The sequence below is a fragment of the Neospora caninum genome, chromosome IV (genome assembly GCF_000208865.1).
Source record: "Neospora caninum Liverpool complete genome, chromosome IV".
Taxonomy (NCBI): domain Eukaryota; phylum Apicomplexa; class Conoidasida; order Eucoccidiorida; family Sarcocystidae; genus Neospora; species Neospora caninum.
Window position 1 is genome coordinate 163911 of NC_018389.1, and position 23379 is coordinate 187289.

General features: G+C 55.5%; 2 protein-coding genes across 2 annotated transcripts; both read left to right on the forward strand.

Moving 5' to 3' along the window:
• Positions 1 to 1686: 1686 nt before the first annotated feature.
• Positions 1687 to 13917, forward strand: NCLIV_009690 (putative glycosyl hydrolases family 35 domain-containing protein; the record flags this gene model as incomplete). The annotated part of the gene is made up of 20 exons (XM_003880484.1): positions 1687 to 2413; positions 2919 to 3026; positions 3460 to 3626; positions 3936 to 4001; positions 4289 to 5897; positions 6253 to 6711; positions 7128 to 7925; positions 8137 to 8250; positions 9104 to 9447; positions 9642 to 9823; positions 10351 to 10677; positions 11032 to 11261; positions 11371 to 11529; positions 12158 to 12201; positions 12396 to 12429; positions 12539 to 12637; positions 12755 to 12848; positions 12944 to 13019; positions 13400 to 13513; positions 13753 to 13917. The coding sequence occupies 20 exons, from the start codon at positions 1687 to 1689 to the stop codon at positions 13915 to 13917; spliced, it is 5916 nt and encodes a 1971-aa protein (XP_003880533.1).
• Positions 13918 to 16715: 2798 nt separating this feature from the next.
• Positions 16716 to 22497, forward strand: NCLIV_009700 (elongation factor 1-alpha, related; the record flags this gene model as incomplete). Its single annotated transcript, XM_003880485.1, has 11 exons — positions 16716 to 16761; positions 17264 to 17482; positions 18116 to 18486; positions 18803 to 19025; positions 19420 to 19598; positions 19894 to 20042; positions 20358 to 20424; positions 20614 to 20917; positions 21249 to 21331; positions 21785 to 21857; positions 22448 to 22497. 11 exons carry the CDS (start codon positions 16716 to 16718, stop codon positions 22495 to 22497), a joined length of 1764 nt encoding a protein of 587 aa, XP_003880534.1.
• Positions 22498 to 23379: the final 882 nt, after the last annotated feature.

Below are 23379 nucleotides of genomic sequence, written 5' to 3' on the forward strand. Positions count from 1 at the left end.
GGGAATAACGGCGCCGCTCGCCTGACACTTTTGCCACGCAACGAACTGACACACAACTTCCACACTTTGCGTGCGTTTTAGTGGTCTTCGGGAGAATCCGAAACAGTTAGTATGCAACGGGAGAGGCACGGCTAGGTCCAAGTTTTTATACGGCAATCATGTAACGCCTGTCGGCAGAAGCTTCGTTATCCGCCGACAGGGTCGGGGCGGCAGCTTTGGGTCAAATTGGAAATAAACCTGTTGCTCGCTGCCAAATGGGTTATATGGACTTGTAAATTCCGTGCCGAATGGCCGTGGTCAACGGTTCCGACGAGACCGGGGTCTCCCACAATACCCGGTGCCTGTTTTCGGGTAACCAACCACGCGGCACACCGACCGTTTGTACGTTGACTTGGAACACGCGTGGAGGAAAAGAGAGGATTCTGGGGCACTCGGGGTGAGGACGGGAAGAGTTCAACGCTGCGAGGGTACGGAAAACTCGAGGCACAGAGCCAAACTGGTGAGCGGTGCGTCTCTTTCTCATCGCGAGGTCAGGAGACACGGGGCTACTGGTACGCCACGGCGGCGCTGTCTCTGAGCGTTTTGCTCGCTGCTGGAGGGCGTCATCGATGTGAATCGGGAAACGGCGGAAACCTCCGAAATGTTTGCAGCTCTTTAGTGTCACTGCTCTTCTTTCAGCGTGGGTATTTTTGTTGCTGAGAAAAGAGTCGTGCTTCCGAGATTTTTCTGGCTCCGGCGGGCCCCGAATGGCAGACGGTGAATGCCAGGCGCGCGCGTCTCCGGTGTGCATGCAGACCGTGAACCTGGCCAAGTTTAGAACGCGCCCCTTTCTTTTTAGCTGCGTCCAAATGTCTTTCGCATCTTTTCTTAACCCATTTTAATGCGATAGGACAACGGGAAAGTGCGCGTATCAGCTCGGTTTCCCTCGCCCGCCACACACCGATGCCTCTGTGACCTGTCAGCAAGCGCGCCGAGATGTACGTGTGTGACGAGCATCCGATGAGACCAGCTTAGGCTACCGCAGAGGCCAGCAGCCCTTTCTCTTCTACAATTCAGTCTCTCTTTATTTTTTGAGGGTGCCTCGAGCGAAGTGAACTCGCGGACGCAACTTGTTTTCCTGCACTTCGGCTTGGCTCTTTCGTGTGTCCCAGCATGTCGCTTCGTGAGAGGTTGCGAGGAAATCACGCGGCGGACCGGCAGACTCCACATCGTTCCTCCCTTCCACTTTGTATCAACAGACCTACAGACTCCCTGTTTGACCCACCGAATGCGCAGTGTACCATCAATCCCATGTTCTTGTGATGATTGCCGGGAGGCCGCAGGAGTCATAAAAATCAGCAGTGAAGACACGTGTGTGTCAACAGGTCTGGAAAACGCTTCAGCGCGCATTCTCTAGTCAACAACGAGCGATTCCAACGTTTTCCACTTATTCATGTTTCATTCCTAATGTACTGGTTCCCTTTTTGAAGGATCATCCGAGGTGGGCATCTTCGGTCGGCGAAGACCCGCTGAAGTTTTCCGGCTGTTCCCGTTTTCGTTGCCTTACCACGGCGGTTAAAACGGGAGGCGATTTCAGCCCTTCTAACCGGGGAGCGCGACCCTGTCTTCGGCGCTTGCCCGCCTGGTCTTTTCCCTTCACCGTCTTTCCACGCTTTCCCCGAGTTACGCGTCTTTGTTTCGTGTCCAATGGTGGAGCCTTTCTACCCCGCCGGCACGTATCACTGCCCAAAGTCGGCACCGCTGGCCGTTCTACGCCGCTTTCTGCTGCTCCATGTAACCTCTAGCCTGTTTCTCTGTTCTCTCTTTTTCCTTCCGACGGCGGCGTTCCAGCATTCGCCGTCGCCCCTGCAGTCTTCGCTGAATGCGGCAGACTCTTCTGAGCTAGACCTCGCGCCTGCACGCGATGAAGCGCCGCGACGGGAAAATGCGTTTGAGGCGGGCGCGTTCTCACGAGGCCATCCAGAGGGCTTACGTCACGGCAGTCAGGTGAACACACAGGACACTGGCCTTTCAGACAGAATTCTGCTCTCAGTTCCCGAGCCGGCGCAAGCAGAAGACTGGACTGACAATGCTGGCAGAGTGCCTAGCAGCTCGGGTGGTCCGGGACGTTTGGAGCCGGATGGGCGCAGCGAAAACGAGCAGAGAGGAGGAGCGAAGGCGGCGAGAGTCGAACAGCGAAGCCGTGGCGTTATGGACACCAGATCCCCGGTTCTCTCTCAGAATGAACAGATGCAAACTTCGCAGCGCAGGCTTCGCGAGGTGGAGAGACTCGAACGGCCTAGCGCCGATCTGGAGGACTGGGAAGGCCTCGTCAGATATAAAGAAGTTAGCAAGTCCTCAGGGCCGTACAGCGTGAGGGTTGAAGGCCGATTTCTACGAATTGGCGGGAGGAAAACCCTCGTTCTAGCAGCCGGTAAGCATGACACAGGGAAAACCGGAAGGACTGCGCTTCTCTGCCTCACTTTGCCTCTCGGGCCTGGCCTTGCGACGGTGGAAACCCCCTTCGCGTTCAGCTTCCATTCCCCTCCACTGTTCTGCATACGGTCCATTCCGCTTTCAAGCGTGGAAATCGAGGACTCGCGCTGAGGTCTAGGCTTCCGTGGAAACCTACACTTGTGCGCTTGCTCATTCACGTCATTTGTCTTCTAATGTACCTGAGCAACACCGGTATGAACGCCACTGGGCACACCACAAGGCGACTGGGACGGACTATCCCCGCTGTCCGTCCCAGTGTAGTTTAATTAGAGAGACCACGAGACAGCGTAGGTACACCTCTAGACACGCACATTCGCAGGTCCGCGTTCGCTGCTTGCGACGTCTCGTCCACGTTGAGAGGAAACTCTACCTCTGACTCCACGTGAGTTGTCCAGCGTCTTGGGCTTTTTGAGCTTGCGTGAGTCCTGGATGTACGCCGACAGGAATGTCGTCCTACTTCTTCTACTCGGAGGGTAGCGACTGGCCAAGTTTCCTCAGGAACGCGAGAGCAGCGGGCTGCAACGCAGTGCACACGACAGTCGTCTGGGGAGGTGAGGAGCCTTAGGAAAAGAGGAAAAGACCTGGCCGGGTTTGTTTCGACAGAGCGTGCACGGACGCCAGCGAGGAGACCGATGCCATGCTCACTGCGTGTAGCGGGGATGTGGAAGGCAGACTCAGGAACGGGCAGTGCGCGAACAGGGGAGGAAATTGTGACGCGGGGAGACTTCACGGAAGACTCGGTATCTGGCGGCGTGCGACGAACCTGCGCATACACCTACGCTAGAAACGCGTGATTTCTGGTGCGGAAGGAGCAGCCGTTCAGGGCGTTGTTCTCACCGAAACCCAGGCAGTCGTCAAACGGCTCACCTTCCACATTTTCTAGGTGGCGAGGTAGTGAAGTATTTCCTTAGAGGGTTCGTCGTCCCGCCCTCGTGTCTCCTGAGGTTTAACGATTGGAAATATCCTTTGTTCCTTTTTTGTTAGCACACGAGCAAACCCCGGACGTCTACGACTTCATTCGCCCATCCGCCAACCTCATCAAATTCGCGCAAATGGCTGCCGCGAATGACCTTTTTCTGATTCTCAACATTTGGCCAGCTCCGGAGGCAAGACCGGAGTGGAGGAACGGCGGGTTGCCTGCGTGGCTTCACGTAAGTGCACTGTACAGACACCGCGTAGCGAGCGTCCCAGCTTTAGTCGTGCTTCTCCGGACCTCGAGCCTTCGCCGAACCGAGTGCAGTCTCTCTGCCTGGGTCTTCCTCGCGTAGGCATTCCGATGGCAGCCGAGGCCGACAAAGCGTACAAGCAGCTGTTCGTCTCGGCATTGCGGCGCGACTCGCCCCCGTGAAGCCTTCGTGTCTTGCCAAAACTCCGAGTTTGTGTGTGGTCCTGAGCGCGGGAATCTGATTTGGACGGGCACGTACAAGTCGCCTAGTCCTCGTTTGTGGCGTTTTCACCAGGTCAACCTCCTCGACCCCTTTGAAGCCGCGTCAACTGCGGCACGGCGACAGCGTTCGCGTCTCAGGGTACGCATGCAAAGCAGAAGCAGCCCTAGTTTAGCTCAGGGGTTCTAGCCGCGTGCCTTGTCTCTTGTTCAGGGTTTATGAATGGCGTTTCCCTAGTCTTTGTCGTCTCACGAGTCATGGGGTGAGCCTCTTGGTTCCCCAATCGAAAAGTGGGAGGAGTGGGAAGGAGGCGAAGACTGGGCCGCACGGAGCAGAGGCGCATGCGTTTGGGGCAGAATATTTTTAAAGAGCTTGGAGGCGCGGTGGAAGACAGTGCGTGCCTTCCTTCGTTTCTGCGTATCCTTCAGAAGTGGCTACGAGTGCTGAGGCGGATACTGAAGCCCGTGTCAGCGGGCGAGGGAGGGCCGTTGATTCTTCTGCAGGTGGAAAGCTCCGCCGCATTCCCCTTTTTCGTCAGAGAAGTGTTTGCTCCGGCGCTTTCCAGTTCGATGTCCACACCAGCGACCGCACTCCAGGTCGACAGTCTTTCCGGGTCTAGCCAGCACGCCTTCAGCGAGGACAGGTCTTTCGGGAGGCAAAAAGAGCTTTTTTTTGAGGAGTCAGGCGACAGTGAGGCAAACGCGGCGGATGGTGCCGCGAGACGACACCATGCCACGGGCAACGGATCTCCTGTGGGAGAAGACGCCGATGAGAGCGACGACTGCTTGGAAGAAGAAGGAGACGAGATTGAAGTGGATGAGCAACAGTTCCGGGACTTGCCAAGCGACGGGCAGTTTCCACGCAACCTTCAAACTTCGGACGGGGAGGTTCCTGACTCCGAGCAGCGAGGGACGGAGGCAGGCCTCTCCGGCGTCGGGCCGCAGAAGCAAAAGGAACCGGAGTTTCAGGGCAGAGACCGGAGCCGCGGCCCAGGACAGCCCAAGAAGACAGTCTGGAGTTGGTTTGTCTCTTTCTTCGCTAGTCGCCCCAATCAGCGGAAAGGAACTGTTGAGCGAACGGCGAGCGCGGGCGGGACGAACGCGAGATCGGGAGACGGCGCCGGAATCCGGGAATCGGATGAGGCCCACAACACAGGCTCGCCGGGTCTCAACTGGCGAAAGTGTTCACCGGCTCGGATTTTGTCCACCTTGAAACTTCGGCGACGCGAGGTGGATCTGAGTCAAAGAGGTGCGGACGGTCGCCCGGACGCGGTGCCAGGAACACACGAAAGGATGGCAAAGGAAGCTAGGGAGGAAACGGAAACGGCCGTGCATGCGGACGGCTCCGACGCAGATCGGTCGCGACCCTGTGGGCATCGGGACCACCAGTCACGGCCGTCTTTTGCGGGTTGCGCCGAAACGAGGGACTTCCAGTCGCAGCCGTGCAGCCACGCCTCCATCTCCAGTGAAGTCAAGGAAACGACAGACTCCCCTCTACGCAGTGCTCTGTGGACTGACGGTGGGAAAAGGATTCGCACGTGCCGAGTGCGGCCTATTTCCTCATGGGGCCTTGGGCCCCGGTACTGGAGAAGCGATCCTTACCTTCGAGCGCGTCAAGTTCTAGGCTTGGAGGAGAGATGCGAAGTGCGGCGAAGAGACACGGAGGTCGAGTCTGGGGACACTCGCAGGCACGCGCGCGAATTTGCCTCGCCAAAGGGAGAAGGAAACGCCCGCGAACAGTGGGAGAGGAGAGGCGGAAAGGGGCAAATGGAGTCTACGGGCCGTGGCTGCAGCGCGCCAGAGGGAGGGAGACTGCCACGAAATGGGGAAGACGGAACACTCGCAGACGGGCAGAGCACGCGTGAGGATGGCGGTCGAGACCGCTTCTGCTCAGGCTGGGCAAAAGACAAGGACCGCGCTACGGACCAGACTACACGAGACTTCGAACTCATCGAGCAGATGTTAAAAACACGAACTCGGCGAAGCCAGAAGCGCCTAGAACACTACGGCCTCGACAACAGAGCTCTTCTGCATTCAGGTATGGCTGAAATGTTGTCTGCTAGGAAGCCGAAAACGGGTCTCGTTCTCAGTGAACCTCTTTCGTGGCCCATAGCATGTGAAGATGTGTCAGGCGCGATTCAGCACCCGGGAGCGTACACTTCTTTTCTCGTGCGTTTCCTGTTTTCCCGTTTCTCGCTGATTTTCGTCTCTCGCCGGCGGGGCTCACCATTCCGAAACAGAGACGTCCAGCGTTTTTGTGGGGCGCAGCGAGTCAGGAAAAGGCCCAGACGCAACAAAGCAACGTGGAAGTCTCGGGCGTTGCGTCCCGGCGCGATTTGCTCTGTGCGTCTCCTTTCACCCTCCCCGGTTCCTTTTCGAATCTGGTCATTTAGGCGTCTCCGAGGTAAAGGCTGGGGCCCGCCTGGAGCGCAGCGCACTCTGCGAAGGCCCCAACGTCCAAGAATCGAAGGAAGACGCGGAAAAGGGCGACCGCCAACGGCGTGGCGCGTGCAGTGTCTGTACGGCCGGTCGCAGGCGACGGGGCGTCTGGGAGGAGCTTCATGAGACACTGCATTTGCCTTTCGTTTTCTCAATTACACTCGGCGAATCGGGCGACCTCGATGAAGCCGAGGGAGCGTTTCTCCGCACCCTGTTGGATGCCAATCTGGGCGTGGACGGAGATGCTCCGCTCGCCGGCGGCGCCTTCCTGCTCGCTTGCACTGGACACGCCTGTGCCCCGCCCCGCGGAGGCATTCGCGGCGTGCCTGGCTCGCGCGTCCCTTCCAGAAGGTTCCTGCTCGGGAGACCACGGAACGCGACGGAGCGGCAAGGGGCGGCGCTCGACAGTTTAGGTGAGCAGGTGCCGAGGAGCGTCACCGCTGGAAACGCCGCTTGATCCCGACGACGGTTCTCGACCTTTTATCGCAGACAGCTCGCAGAGCTTCTCAGGCGTCGGTCGACGCGTGCACAGAGAGGCGATATACGCCGCGCTACCGAAGGTCGGCGTCATCCGAGGTCGCCTTCTGCATTTGTGTGTGCGTGCATGCACGCCAGATCGTAGGTTGTGTTTGCCTGGCACTCCACGCATGGTGGACGCCGCGTCGCATGAGTGTTGAAGATTTCCGCGCAAACGTGCGTTCGAGGGCGGTCCTTTCCGTGAGGTGCGTGTACGTGCGTGGGGCGTGTACCGGAGCGCTGTGGCGTGTGTGCGCAGGACACCGTTTTTGGCGCCGCTGTTTTCTCACGAATGTCCCCTGCATGTGGCTAGCGGCTCCGACGACCTCGCCGGCGTTTTCCGACTTGCTGGATCCGAAGACCACTGGCAGGTTTTCCTGGCGCTCGCTCCTCGGCCTTCCGCCTAAGCTCTCAGAGGACGTTTTGGAGTCCCTGCGGGCAACTCGGGCGGCCGAGCGAAGCAACGGCACACCGGCAACTTCTGTGCCTGATAGTGCGTTTGCCGAGAGCTCCTACAGCTGGGAAAGGTTCCTCCGTCTGTTCGAATGGAGAACGATTTCATCGTTCATGTCTTCGCTTCTGCACGGCAGGCGCCCCTCCCTGCCCCCGTCGCCGTACACAGCTTCCCCGCCGTTTTCGTCCTCGGCCGGCGTCGCCGCTTCTCAGCCAGAACGGATTGCACGGGGCGCGACTTGGGAGGCCAGCACCGCTTTCACGGACGTGCCCGTGGAAGCGCTCCAAGACGTCGTACGCTTCTTCGCGTACGGCGGAACCGTCCTCTCTCACGTGCCTTTTATCGAAACCAATCCGGCGCTGGAAGACGACCCCGCGCGGCGGGCCGTGGTGCCGCAACCTCTCGAACCCGTTTCAGCGGAGGTTTCGCCTGCCTCGTGCGGCGCCTTTTCGCCAGAGTGTTCGCTGCAGACGGCGCCTTCGCCCGCTCCGTGTCCCTCCTCGGAACGCCTTTCCTGGGGAACTGCCGAAGCCGGCGACGGCGGACGCGTCGCCGCCTTGACGTTTGCGGGGCGGAAGGCGCGAGCGCCGCTGAATGTTTGGGCTTCTCCTCAAACGCCGCTTTTTGAAGTTCTCGTTTTGCTTCATCGATTTCTAGGTCGGTTCGGAAACCGTGGGTTCGCCCCAGTGGATTACGTCGACGGGGTGGGGGGGGGGAAATCAGTGTGAACGACACACACACTCGCGAGAGGCTCTCGCACGTTTTTATCGGTTCTCGCCTCTGCGTCTCCCGACAAGAGCCCATCTTTCCTTGGAAACGTTCCACGCTTCAACGGATGGGCCGCGTCTGTGCTGCGCCGACCCTGCAGGACACGCGAGCGGGAATTTATTGGAGCGACCGTCGTACACTCTCCCCGTTTTCCGAAGCGCCCACGTGGAGCTCTTTCCTTTCAAGACTGTGGATATCATTTGCAACACACACCGTAGGTCCAACTCGACTTTGCCGCGTGCCAGGCTCTGCACATTGCTGCGCTCTCTGTTCTATCCACCAACGCTGATCGTTTGCATCTGTTTAGGCCGTGCGACCGACTGCGCAAAGCGGCTGTGAAGATCCACATATATGCATGATTATACACAGATTTATACATACATAGGTATCCTTTGGCGTTTAGGGGCACGCCGGTGTTTTTGTGGCGATGACTTGATTCGTTTCGAACGCATGGATGTACGCATCTACGTCGCAGCGTCTTGACCCCGCACTGGACAATGTAAGGCTGTCTTTGCATACGATACGCTCTCAGATGTCATGTAGATGCGGGGCAACACGGCACGTAGGTGCCTAGTTGGATGCAAGCGAGTAAGGCGTGTACATCTGCATGCACGGGAAACTCCTTGCAGAACGGTGTACAACCGCGTGCTCTGTTCCGTGTTATGGCAACAAGGTTTTCCATTAGCACTGCGAGGCCGCACAAGCGCCGTGGCCTTTTCTGTGGTGGCATGCGCAACACCAAGACGTTCAACCGGCTCTGTTCGGGGGCCTCTAAAAAAACAGATTACGCGACAGCCGTTGAAAACAGCAACTCAGGGAACGCAACGCGGTTGCAGGGCAAGTGTCATGTGTCCCTGAGACAATTCCGTAAACGGCGTTTGTCTGGTGGTTTCTGCCGCTGAAGGTCTGGTCAGGGGCTCTCCGAATTCGGCGTCTCAAAAACTTTGCTTTAAAATGGAGAGATGCGAGACTGTAGTTCCCGATTGCTTTTTGCGCGGGGAACAGTGCGCACATGAGCCTAGGCTTCAGTGCCTTCTCTTTGCGACCGTCCCCGTTCGTTCACGCAGGGAAGCGCACCATCGCTCTGTCGGGAGGACGCGGCAGAAACCGGTTGCCGCTGTCCCCTCTGTCTTGCTACGGATATGAAAAGGCGACGGGAACACCCGCGAGTGCAGCCCCCGCGAAAAGGCGAAGCCGCCTCATCTACTCGACGGCGCTGTATAGGCGGCACGCGGTGAAGGCGGCAAGAGCTTTTGCCGAGGACGGTGACCAAGGCAGAAGACAGCAGGCAGACGCGCATGCCCGACACAAAGCGTCTCAGCGTGAAGGGGGGAAACCGTCCAGAACCAACAGGGCGTCCTACGCTGACTTGTTTGCGATTGCTGATGGAGCGCGACTCGTGAGACCCCAGGTAGGAAGCGAGTTTCACGGGGGGAGGGAACGGTAGACGAAGTCGACTTTTTAGGCTTGGCGAGTAAGGCAGGCAAAATCGAAACGAGCACCACTGCTGCCCGGTTTCGTCGCTGAGGGTTGGAATCTCGCGCCCGAATTCGCGCTTCCGGCCTTCATTCGCGCCCACCCGTTGGTTTCTGCACACGTGTTTAGGTCTGGGTTCAAAGCATGCGCAGAGTTGATCCGATTCCGCATGCGACTGCCGTCACTTCCGCCCTGTCGGAGGGTCCGGCGTTTTGCCTGAGAGACGACGCGCCAGCAATCGCCTGGGTCGGTCGCCTCTCGGTTCTGGCCTATCCCCAACGCCTCGCTCAAGGCTGGTCCGACTTCATCTGGTAAGAGCTCTGCACTTCTGCAGAATCGCGCACGGGGGCTGAGAGACGGCCTCGCTTTCCTGCGGTTGAAACGGGGTACCCATATCTAACGAAGCTCCTGCTTCGGGGGAAAAACAAAGTAAACTTCCACAGCTCGTATGCTGGAGACTGCAGTCCCCCACCAGCCCTGACACGAGGCCAGCCTGAAGAGAGGCGACCGTGCGAACCCGCCACTGCGCCGTGCTGCAATTTGGTTCGAATGACAGTCGCTCCTGCGCGGGGGAGGCTTCGCCTCTGCAGTCGCAGGTCCAGACCCGCGAGACGCTTTGCTTTCCCGTCACACCATGCAGGCATTTTCACGCGTCAGGCGCGGTGGCAACGCTGCGCCCCATTGCAATGCTCGTGGAAGGCCTGCTTGTGAGCCTGGCGCCTCAGGAGGGGACCCGGCGTTCGCCACAAAGTGAGACGTTTGCAATGCGATCTGTGCCTTGCATGGCTTGCATCCGTTTGCCCTTCGACCGGGATGAAATGCGTGGCATGTGCCGCAGGTACGAAGCGAACCTGGTTGGACCTCAAGATACTCGAGACGCGCAGAACGGCAGGACGACGAATCGAGGAACCTTGGCGTCGGGGCAGGAGCGACTGGTCGCAGCAGACGCACCAGGCGTCCTGGCGGTGCGATGCAGTGAACGCAGCAGCTCGGTCTATGTTTTCTCGGAACGTGGAGCGCTTCTCGGTCAGACGGTCTCTGATGCGGTGAGGGACGAACCGTGGCACACCGCCCGGGGGCCAGGAACTGTCGCTCCCTTTCACGCGGATGAAGTCTGGCTACGAGTGCAGATCCCACCGGGAGTCAGGAAGGTTATCATTCTGAGGTAAGCCGACGTGCTGCCACAAGATGCGTCGGGGGCGTTACCTATCGCAGAACGTCGGGAGAAATCCGCGACAACTAGCTATGATCTTTATGTTCGCAGTGTCGACTTGGTACGGCGGATATGTTAACCCCCAAAAACGCTTTCGCCACACGTCTTGCCCGGTCGCGTTCTGAACCCCGACTTCACATGTGGGTTTTCTCCCAATCCAGGCGTGTTCCGCCTGTGATCCAGGACAGTAAAAAAGTGGTGTTTCCAGCGATGCACACAACACCGCGAGGGACGCGGTGGAAATGTGGACCTCCGTTGGTCATTGCAGGTTCTGGAGTTCCAATGTGTATTTTTGATTGACCCTAGCTCGTCGGTCGGAGCCCGAAACTACGCATCTTTGATTCAATCGATTCACCGTCCCTCCTGGAGAAGCCGACTACGTCGACTCGCTTGTAGCTTCCTTGCGCGAATGAACTCTCTCTGCCGCTGGAGAGCAAAATCCAGCGACGCAGAGCAGTTCCATCTCCAGGGGCAGCAACCGGCAAGCATGCATGAGCTGCGGTGGCAGTCGCTCCCGCTGGAGCCATCTAAGGCAAGTCGAGTGGCTGCGGCCTCCCGTCGTCGCCAGCAGCTCCTCAGATCGTGCTCACGCGTTTCCTCCCGACGAGATTTGTCCCCCTGTTCGTTTGTCGTGTCGGTTTGCAGCGGTGCATTGGTCTGCGAAGGGAACCGCAGCTGCAATCTGGAGTTGCCCTAAATGCGTTTTTAGAGATGTGGGGATTTGCTCCCGCCTCACAGCAGCACGCGACGAGCGAAGGCGCACTCACGGTAAAGCCGTTCACATCGGCACCTGCGCTGCATGCGGTGAGAACAGCAAAACGGTGTCAGTGAGGATGTGCGGCCCTTGAAACTGGGGCGTGAAGGGAAAAGAGGCATCGCCACTCCCCACTTCCTCGTCCTTACCTCACAAGACGACCGTTCCTCTTCTTTCTATGGAGCAGAGAGAGATTCAGAGTGCGAACGAGACAGAAGAGGCAAATGAGGCAGGCGAAGGGACGAAGCCGACAGCGCGTTGCTTCCCTCCTACCCAGGAGGGCCACCCCCCACTGTCTGTGATGGCGGCGTGAGGCACAAAACGCTGCGGTACTGGCGGTTGGATAGCCGGCGAGTCGGCGTTGCAGTTCGTGGCAGCGCCTAACCTTTGCTGTGGTATTTGCCGCGGGGTTCATACCTCAACGAACGCAGGACAACAACTCCCACCTCGCAAAAATGAAACGTCGTCCAAGCGAGCCGGGCTCGGCGTTGCCGTGTGCAGACTACTCGTGTCAGTAGCTCTGTTGGTTTTCTCAGCTGCTTCCGTCTCCTCTCTTTCAGCCCCAGTTGCACACGAGGGCCGCCTGTTCTTGGTATGGGTATCATTATCATGTGTCATACGGGTATGCTTGTCGTGTTTGTGCTAGGGGCCGCCCGGAGATCATGAATACGCCGACAGGACCAGGCAAACGGTGGTGCGCAGTATCGGTGATCGCCACAGGAGTGGAATAAATAATCTTTTCCAATGGTACGGCGAAACATCTCTTGATTAGCAACTTTCTAGTGTCGTCATATTTACGGCATTGGAAATGGGGGAGGCGTCATGCAACCCACACACCCGCAACTTTGCACGCTAATCCTCTGTCGCATTTTCAGGTCTCTTTTCGTCTTCGACATGCCTGATGGCCGGATCCGAGGTGTATACCAAGTTCTCAAAATCACCTCAGGCAAGCTACTGCCCACCAGCCTCTGGTGCTGAATAACAGCGAGACTGATGATGTGCTTGGCGATTGCAAATCCACGTGATGACTCTGTTTTGCCTGCCTGTCTCGTGTTTCAGAATCCAACGCTTCGGCGGAGAGCCATGGTCACCTGCCGCGGATTAAAGATTGCTGTACCGGCCGTAAAGGACGCGCGTATGTCAATTCGCAGTTCGCAGGTGAGAGGTGTATTTTCGGGACAAGGCATCAGACGTGAAGCGGGGCATTTATACGGGGGCCTTGAACAGATGTAGTGAAAAAACGCCATGTGACTGTCCGTGTGGAAAATGCTGTAGGGTACTATTCGATAAGCGGAAGCTGCACGCACGGAACGCCCCCCGATCCCGAATGTGGAACAACGGCAGCTCTCGTAAAAATTCCCACAGACTGGTAAGGCTTTTGGATTGTTGTTCCCGCCTTCCCTGCTTTCGTGAAAGATGCGTGTCCAATGGGGAGTCAGTTTGCCTCTATGTGACACCGCACAGGGTTAAGCCGGGTTTAAATTACGTGGACCTGCTTGAGGAAAAAGGCGGATACGGAGGTGGCGTCAGCATCCAGGAGGTAAGGCACACACTGGCTAACTATCCAGTGACGATGTTTGCGCAAACGACTCGTTTCCCGTTAGTAAAAATGCGGTTTTAGACATGACGATTTATTCAGCACGGTTGCAGCATTTGACTCGATGGAGCTTTCATACCTAGAGAACTCCATACCAGGCACCGGTTCGTAACACCACTTCATATCGTACCTGACTGGAATTCTCTGACATACTATACGGTGTAAAAAGTGATAACGTCCGAAACCTCCTTCGTGAGCAATGTTCTCAAACTGCGACTGGTTTCTGTAGACACTATTTTGGGTCACTTCCGAGGGTGCCTATGAACCAGTTCTACCATCGACCCCTTCTTATATATATATATATATATATATATATATTGCAGGAATTCCATGGCGGCCATGCTGCCACTCTTGCGTGGACGGAATGTTTAATAGTTGGAGCCGTCGTCCTTCTCGTTTGGCTCATGGCCCTCGTCCTTGTCGGGATACTCCTGCAGGTAAGCACCTTTTGTCATTTTCATAGTCGGCGTCGCAGCCGGGCTCGCCCCTATGGCTTCCGTTGCTGCAGCCCCGTTGGTTCCTAGTAGTCTGGCGTGCCTTGAGGGCATTATCGACCAATGTGTCCGTGCGATAAGTATTCACTGTGACGTCGAAGGCAGCCAATTTAGACGCAGAATTGTCACATCGGCGTGTTTGCTGTCTTGTCCACATTGACTTGTGGTCCTCTGTGCTGCAGATGTGCCGCCAGAAATATCAAGGGCAAGGTTTCAGTGTACAAGAAGTTATCTTCAGGCAGATTGTTCAGTCTATCAACCCATCCGAACTAGAGAGCCCGTCAACCTCGGGAACAGTGTCTCCCGTGCACGGTCGAGGCAACCCGGCTACTCGCGCACGACACTGAGGAGAAACGCTAGACGCCGCCGCGAAGTTATTGTACAGGGTTTTTTACGCCTTTATCACTGAACAACTCTTAATTACAAAGTGTGGAAGCGTCCTGTTTGGGATACACTGACACGTGACTGTCTGATGGAATGCAGCACGGCAGTGCCCCACAGTTGCTATCGGCCTGCCCTCATAATGTCCGACTCAATCCTCGGCTAATTCATCCTCTTCCGCCTCTTCCTCTTCTGCAACAGATGGAATAGAACTTATGTTACGCATCGACAATGACGTCAGCTGAGCCTACCTTCTTCCTTTTCCGCTTCTGCTCCTGCCCCCTGTGACAAAGATTTAAATATGATTCCAGCTTAAGCGTAAGGGCAGCTAAGGGATGTGAATGATACCTTGGTTCTGATCAGAGTTGCCTCTTTCTGTTTCAGCTTTAACAGCTTGTCCGCAAGGATATCGAGTTCCTTATCTTTTTCCTTCAAATCTGGAAAACCCACACCTCTTGAAGGGTATGGGAGCCGAATGCAGCTAATGGGGTATTTACCAGTATTGACAAAAGTAACCTCAGTCTGAAACCTCTTGGAACCAGTTTTCGCCAGTTCCCGACCGCTTTTCTTCAGCCTGCGTTTTGTTTGTACTCAATGCTACGTTTATAAACACAACTCGTAAAGAACGACTGACTTTTTGTAGAGCTCTTCACGTTCTATTTTCCTCTTCTTAATGTCTGCTTGCACCTGCCGAATCTCCCGGCGAACTTCCTGAAGTTTTTCAAGGATTGAAAACAGCACCTCTTATTAGACGGGCAATCAGGCGCTCACATCGAGGGTGTTAGCAGAGACCAGTCCCAGCTTCTTCCGCTCGTACTCTTTCACTCTCTTCATAACAGGACTGACTTCGTCACCGCTCATGTGGAGGGCGGCCTCCGCCGATGTTGCTGCCTGGAATGAAAACAACTCAAACTCAGCAGATGACACTCGACTGTGTATCACCACTCACGTCGAGCTGCTGCTTTGGAGATACCGGAGGTGGTTCCAAGAAAATGATCGGAGCCTCAAATTCCTCAAGCACTGCGAGTGCTTTAAGGACGCGTTTTCGGATATCGTTTGCCATGCTGGCTCACCGGCAGCAGCGCGAGGTGCTGTGGGTAGAGCGGCTAAAAGCAGCAGTGTCGACTCGTCCATGGAGAATGTAGCGCGCAACAGTCAGTTACATTACCGTGAAGTGCAGCAGTGCCTGCCGGCTTCTCAAGCAGACCTGGGAATATTCAAGCCGTTACTCGAAGCATGCAACACAGTTGTGCAACTGGGCAAACCTTTGTCCTTCATGTATGCTACATCTGCCAAGAGTTTCTGCCTCAATTCATCAGCGTGCTGAAGCTTCCTTTCAAGGATTTTCTGCATAGTATCGATCTTGCGAGCCTGGTCTGTGGAAAAAAATCTTGCTCCGCGCTAAACCACTAGCACCACGAACACACGGACAATACCTTCATTCAGTTCCGGCAGATTAAGTGAGGGTTGAGCCGGAGTGGTGGTTTCGACACTGGGAACCACTTCGTTCCCCATTGTATCGGCAACTGCCTGCTGAAAGCCTTGAAGTGCACCCCCTGCTGCTTGCAGCACGCTTTGACCCAACACATCAAAGAAACCCTTCTGTTGCGACCGTAGCACCGACGCCGAACAGGATGGTACAGCCACTACCAGTAGACAAGCAGAGGCAGCCTTTACTTTCATTTTGAATCTAATCTGCTGGTGAGTAAGATGTCTGATTCCAGGAAAGACCAAGCAGATGCGAATTGGCTGTAGTGTTTCAGCTAAATAACAACGAAACCACTATGATCCTGTCCCGTGTACGTACACTTGACTGACGGGCTTGAGCGTGGGCCTGGCTGAACGCTGGTTGTGGCTTTCACGCATTCGTGATATTGATTGGCTTTTTTCACGCTTGCAAGACTCCCTGCGCAAAGTAACGTATGGACCAGAATTTTACACAACACCTGTGGTAGCAGGTGGAGTCCACTCTGTCTTGGATTCAAGCACTTTTTTGGTGTCTCCGTTGTCGGTGGCATCCCTACCAGGCAATCTAGCCAGTCACTTATTTTATACGGAACTCCACTGAACTGCCGCTCCATAGCAGCAACACTAATCTGGCGGTTGTGAATGAGTCACATTCTAGAGAAAACTTGCGTCATTGATGGCTCTTCGAGAAAGCACGAGTTCTGCTTTTTCCCACCTTGCGGAAGTTTCGTTACGGGACTTTCCCGCTTGGTAGAAAACGCGGGGGGGTAGCGCATGCGATACGCGATTTATTCGTGATCCCATGCCACAGCATGGTATGCTGGTGGTTGTTTCCTTGGAGATGGTATACGAGACAATACAGGGTGCTGCTCAAGCTGGCCGCGGTGTGACACAGTAAGATTTGGAGGGTTTGGAAAGCGATATCTATTTTCGTTGTTTCTGGTCTTGCCTAACTGTGTTCAGTTCTGCAGGACGACGGACCGTTGCGCCTTCGTGCAGCGGTAACCTGGCCGCGGCCTGTTGATGTGGCATGCGCAGTGACGCAAGAAACATTCTGGCAACGCCCTTTGGTTTTCTCAGTTTTTAACGCTTGTGCCGAAGGCTCGGTTGACGGAAAATATTTTGTTTTGATTGTTTGAGCCCTTTCTCAGGGTGAACAGCGCATGTCAGCTCTTCGGTCACCCCCCACGACTCGTACTCTCATCCAGATTCTCGTTAAGAAGGATCGGGCTTTTTCTCACGGACGATTCTTCTATAGTTTTTAGTTGTGCCGTTTTCCCCTTCATCCCACGTCACAATGTCGAGATTCGTCTTTAATCCGAACGCCAGTGTCTTCGTGCCGGGTAGGTTGCGAATCCGCGAACGATTTCTGCTCCAAGTGAACCGACTGCAGCCCCCTAAAATGGGAACGTGGTTCTGTCAATCAATTCGTTTGTTGAGCGTCCCCTCTTTGACGCGAAGCGTAGTTCACTGGTGACCTGTTGGGATGCCGGTGCTGCGGAGAACTGGTTGTCGTCCTTATCATCACCAAAGCAGTATTCATGTTTCAGACTACACGCCATGGTACAGGCAAGGGGGCCTTGTCAGTGCTGAAATTAAAAGACAGACACTCTATCTGGCCTACATAAATTTAATCGTGGGTAATTTTGCAAAAGGGTTTTGTCATTTGGAACTCACAATCAGTGTTCTTATGCATGCGTTGCGTATCAGTAGAGTGGAACACAGCACTCAAGAGATAACGTCTTACAGCCGCTGAGTGGGCTTTGAATGATGAGGAAAAAAAGTCTGGTTTCCACTCCGACGTCGCACCGAACATATACATTTTCGTTTGTGTTGTTACTCCAGGCGGCGGCCAAAACCTCTCCGCGCCACCACCGCCGCCACCCCCTGCAAGCGAGGGCCACGGCAGTGCGGTTCCGTGCCAGGCGACCCAGGCTCCTTCTGCTTCTCAGATGGCCCCCCCCGCAATGACTCCCGCATCTGTACCAACCGTGAACGAAGTTACTGAACAAATGGAGAATCTTAAAGTCCAGCAGAAAGAATCGTGCTGGTCCGACGAGGCAGGTACACACCTTACCGAGTCAAGAGGAGTGCACTTTGGTAGACGACTTCTGGAGGGAATCTATGAGAAAGTGATGTATCCGTTATACGGCTGAACTTGGATGTTGGGAAGCCAACTTTGGGTTTGTTCTGCGTGTCCTCTGGGGAGATCGCGTTAGTTCTTGGAAAAACGGCTTTCGAAGCCCCAATATAGATTGGTACAAAGAAGTTACCATATTCTCCGTACAAAACCGGCATGAAGAACGAGGTGGGACGCTTGGATGTACGCCGAGCGCGGAAATGACTATTTTCAAGTGCCCTTATTGCAAACAGTGAAGCCAGACACTCAGAGCCCATTTTCTGAACTCCAGAGTTCTTCCTATGTGCTGAACACTTTCGGCGCCAAGGCAAGGAATTCGTCTTCCTGGACGTGTTCGTGTTTCGTTTTATTTCATCGTTCATCGGCAGCTACGTGCTAGTCATACGTAATGACTTTGTTGCGTTTAGGTACGTGTTTCGTATTGCTCTCTGCTTCTCACCTCGATGGTGGGAGTACAAGGAGCCCGTTCTTCCGTTCTGGTGCTGAGAACCTCGACTGACTGCTGTTTTGCCGCATCTGTTGTAATGCCTGGAATTCTGCTGCGTCTCTGCGTCCAGACGATATTGTCGAGGATGCTTCCCCTGCAAGTGCAGACAAGGCACCGACAACTGCGGCCCCGTCCTCGCCTGTCGTGGCTCAGCAACCCGCAGCTTCCTCGGAAGCCGGGATGTCGAAGGCACAAGCACGCGAAGCTGCTGCAGCGGCCGCGAGCAAGAAGAACCCTCCGGATAGCCGGCCGCATATGAACATTGTTTTCATTGGCCACGTTGACGCGGGCAAGAGCACAACCTGCGGAAACATCTTGTATCTTACCGGCGGAGTCGATGAGAGAACGATTGAGAAGTACGAGAAAGAGGCCAAGGAGAAGAATCGCGAATCCTGGTTTCTTGCCTTCGTCATGGACACAAACGAAGAAGAGCGACAGAAGGTACGTTTCCGCGAGGCGAGACTGAGTTGCCGCTCAACCGTCGTGTCTCGAACTCGGGGCACACCGTGACTGACTCGCCACGGGAGGACGGCCTGGCTGTTTAACGGGATTGCAGGAGCTAGATGAGCACACCCTGCGTCGAGTCTGTATCATGTCTGAGTTGTTACTGCGCAACGACCTGCGCTGGTCCATCCGGTGTTCCGCCCCGTGGACTGTAAAGTTTTTCCTCGATCCTTCTCTTTCTGTTCTCGCAACTTCTAGGCACGACAACGCTTGCATCTCTTCTCCCCCCGGCTCTGTTTGTCCTGCCACACAGGGGAAGACTGTCGAAGTGGGGCGCGCGTTCTTCTCGACGCCGAACCGCCGCTTCACTCTGTTGGATGCGCCAGGCCACAAGGCGTTTGTGCCGAACATGATTGAAGGAGCCGCCCAGGCGGACGTCGGCGTCTTAATCATTTCCGCACGAAAGGGAGAGTTTGAAACGGGGTTTGAAAAGGGCGGTCAGACGCGCGAACACGCTCTGCTTGCGAAGACGCTAGGTAGGACTCGGTTCGCAGGGGCTCTTGGAACGCCAGAAAAAACGCGAGGGGAAGGTGGTGGCGTAGGTGCGATGTAGCGGGAACGCAGAATCGATCTAGGCGATGCAAAAGCCTCGCGCACCCTGTAGAGCCTCAAACACACTCCGAAGGCCCGCTCGTCTACCTCAGGCCGCGTGTGTGATTTGTGCAAAGGCGAAGCGCGCACGTGCGACCCCCGAGCGACCCTGGACGAGAAGGAGCCTCGTCTGTGGAGATGCACGCTTTTCGGCAACCGTGAGGCGCTGCAGTGTTGGTGGCCATGCGCTGCTTTTTTGCGCGGTCCCCTCACCCTGTGAACCGAGTTCACTCTGGTGCTCAATGCGTGGCGCGTCCGTTTGCTCGCTTGGTGTTCCAGGTGTCAACCAGCTAGTCATTGCAGTGAACAAGATGGACGAGCCGACGTGCGGGTGGAGTCAAGAGCGCTTCGAAGAAATCGAGAAGAAGCTTACTCCTTTCCTCAAGTCCTGTGGCTTCAATCCTGCCAAGGATATTTTTTTCATCCCCATCTCTGGTCTGCACGGTCAGAATCTCAAAGTAAGCGTCTCTGCTGTGGCGTCGAATGCGACGTCGAAAAATGTTCCTCTCATCGGGTATATGAAGAACCAGGCGTACAACTGGCCATCCTCACGAAGCTCGCGCGTAGTTCGTGCTAGCGTTGACCCGCGGCTTCGCGGTCGGTTCTCTTGGTCCGGATTTTCCTTAGCTGATCTACGTGGAACACGCAGAGACGCTACGCGTCTTCCGAACGCGATACCTCTGCTCACCCTCGACCTCCGACGGTGCGGGTTTTCCTCAGCATGACGTGCTTGCTCTCTCTTTGTGTTTTCAGGACCACGTGTCGCGCCCAGGAACCAAGGCCTACGACCCTCGCGCGTCCTGGTATGGGACCGAGCGACCGAGTCTCTTCGAACTGTTTGATTCTGTGCCCGTTCCGGACCGCAAGGAGGACGATCCCCTTCGCGTCCCGATTCTTGACGGGTACGGGAAACTCCGCCGGCCCGCGGAAGCAGAGAGATCCCCGGACGCAGTTTCCGCTCGATGATTGAGCAAAAACGCCCTGGGAAGGGATGTCAGTTGAAACTTGAAACAGCTGGAAAAGAGCATCACGTGGTCGGCGCGCAGCGGAACGGGGATTCCCCTGTAGGTTGTGACTGGTGCTTGTCGACACTATGCCGTGCATCATTTGCGAGTTGGAAGAGGCAACGCCGCTGACGACTGACGGAGGGCTCGACGGAGCGCGTAAAGGTTGTTCGCCATCGGGAGAGACACTGTTTTTCCGTTGGTGTTTCTCAGATACAAGGACGGTGGCGTCATCGCTTTGGGGAAGGTTGAGGCCGGCACGCTGACTCCTGGCATGAACGTAAGAGGTGACCGCTGAAAAATAGAACTGACATGCACCAGCTGGTCGATGGCTCCATGGTCACCGAGAACCTGCGTCACCATGAAGGCCTCCTCCTGCGTTTTTCAAACGGGTTTCAAGTCTCTCGTGTGCCACCGCTCCGACTCATGTGTTTGCTTTGCGCCCGTGCTTTTTCTCTTTGCTTTCCAGTGCATTTTGATGCCATTCAAGAACAAAGTGAAGGTTACCGGCGTCTTCATCGAAGATGACGAAGTGGCCTACGCAAAGCCCGGAGAGAATGTGCGAATCAAGTTGATGGGCATCGACGAGGACCAACTTGGAAACGGCATGATGCTTTGCCCACTGAACGAGCCGTGCCCCGTCGTTTCTTCTTTCATTGGCCGATTGGGCATTGTTGAGCTGCTCGAACACCGCCCCCTCGTCACCGCTGGCTATTCCTGCGTGCTGCATGCGCACACGGCACGAGAGGAGATTGTCCTGAACAAGCTTCTTGGTAGGTGACACAGCGCAGGGGAGAGCCGAGACGCAGTCCGTTTGATGAAGGCCTTGAATATCCAGGATTCGTCTTCAGGTGGGGACCTCCAGGGGTCCTTCGAGTTACTGTAAAAAAAGCAGGCTTGGCGGTCGGACAAGAGAGGCTCGGTGCATCTTTGCTTCCTTTGCGTGTCTGAGACAGTCTCTGTCGTCCGACATCTGGTTTCAAGGCACCGTCGCGATGCCGCTCCTCCAGTTTTTGACGCGGATTTGCCAATGCATGGAAATCTCGAGTTAGACTTCATTCTTTTCCATCTCGGCCACCGTACTTTGTCTGGCGGCTTCTGCAGAGGTGGTTGACAAGAAGACGAAGAAGAAGAAGACCAACCCGCAGTTTGTGAAGAATGATTGCATGGTCACCGTCGAAATTGAGGTAAGAACAGAACGAATGCCCTTGTTGCCGGCGGCGTGTATGTCTTCACTCGTCTGGTATTCCTCAGATATAGGCTGATGCGCAGTACCGTATGCTCGATATCGCCCTGTCGAGGGTTTTCCGTGTAGAAAAGTGAGAGGCCGCCGAGATCACCCGCGAGGCATCTTTCGGTTCAGCTTCTGCAGGAATATAGCTGCAGAGCAGTGCTCGTCGCGACAAGCGAAACACTGCATCTTTGGGGAACGCCTGTTCCGACCAAGCAGTTGTACAGTGCATGTAGAAGATTTGCGAAATGGGACCGTGTGGATTTACTCACCAGGTGGCAACGCACGCGGGTCCCTTGTGTTTGGGCCGCCTCGGGCATTACACGCAGTCGTGTGTCGACGCTCGGGTACGATCCTGATTCGCCTGCAAAAACGGATCGGATAGTGGCGCATTGTGTTTTGCTCGCAGCTGCAAAATCCAGTCTGTCTCGAGGAGTTCGAGAAGATGCCTCAACTGGGCCGATTCACTCTTCGAGACGAAGGTGAGGCACACCGCTATCTCTTCACTGCGATTGGGCCTGACACGTCCAGCGTCACAGTCGCCGTGTGGTTCCGCGGCCAAACAGATTTGAGCAGTTGGCCTGCGCAGTGCCGTGTAGGAAGAATACGCCACGCCACTCTACGGCGCCACGTGCTTATTTGGCCGTAGAGTCATGCATGCACACGTAGATAGGGTCAAACCACTTGTGCACCCCGAAGCATGCGCAAACAGAGCAGAATACAAACTGCTGGGTGTGCACACGCATTCACACGCCTGCTTACGTACAGTACACGCTGTCAGATTCAGATACACATTCGTATCAACGAGCGCTTGGGGGGTGGTCACTTTTCTTCGGTATCTAGAGTTGGGACATCCCCGTGACAACCTGTCGTGTATCTGTAGAATCTGTTTAGCACGCCGGAATATTAAGCGACGCACCGCTGGCGTAGGCAGGCCTACCAGCGGCAATGTCGGCCTCCTGCACCATCGGGCAGATGCACGTGCGTGTGTGGTGTGGGTTGACAGGCGACGTGTTGTGGAGCCTTGCGGGATGTCAGCGCTGATGTCTGTGGTTGTGTGTTGCGTGCTCAGGGAAGACGATCGGTATCGGTCGCGTGCTGCAGATTTTGAAAACCGCATAAGACCGCGAAACCCATTGTTTCTTGTTGAGGGGGTCCGTTGAGAGGAGGGCCTCGTGCAAGACGTGCACAGAAATGGTCGTCTGTTCGTTGTTTCTGTTCGCAACCACGTCTGTGTGGTTTGAGCGATTTCCCTGAAAGTAAAGAGGCGCAGTACAGTTATGTCGCGAAGAGTCTACATGCGCCGTCCGGTACTTTCCTCTACCTCGCGAGGCGATTTGTCGTCACCTTTCTCGTTTTTGTAGCAAGACACATCAGCAGCCTGATGTCAATTGCTGTCTCTTCCGTTGGGGAGCTTTCCTCATGTCCACCACTAAGGACAACCTCCCAGCGCAAGGACGTGATGTGTAACTATCACGTTCTTGTGCTCACGGATTCCCGGTTGGACCTGTAAGGCATTTTTTTTTCTTCCTGTGCACAACTGGTGACAGACGCACTTCATTGTCAACTTGCAAAATCAAAAAGCCTTTGTACGGGGTGCGTGGCCTCTGTTCACTAAAAGCATAGCCACTCGCATTCGTTTTTGCTCGCATTGCTCAGAGGTGCCCTGGGGTAAACAGTCGTGTGGTTTCCAGTTTTTCCCCGAAGGTTTTAGCAGAATGCGCTGTCAGGAATAGAGGAATGCCATTTTGCTGCTAGCTGCTCTCGATCGCAATACGAATACCAGAGAGGACAGACACTGCGGACGTTTCTTAAGAATCGCTCCTAGGTGCGAAAACTCCAGATGCCGCCTTGTAGTTATTGAATACGATTCATCCAGACAGGCTGATCCGCATGATCGTTCAGCTGCAAGAAGCGTTCGACCAGCTCTCCCGTGTTTGGCACACGACACAGTCATTCTGCTGCAAGGCGGCTGCATAAAACTTGGAGACCAGGTGTCGGCCC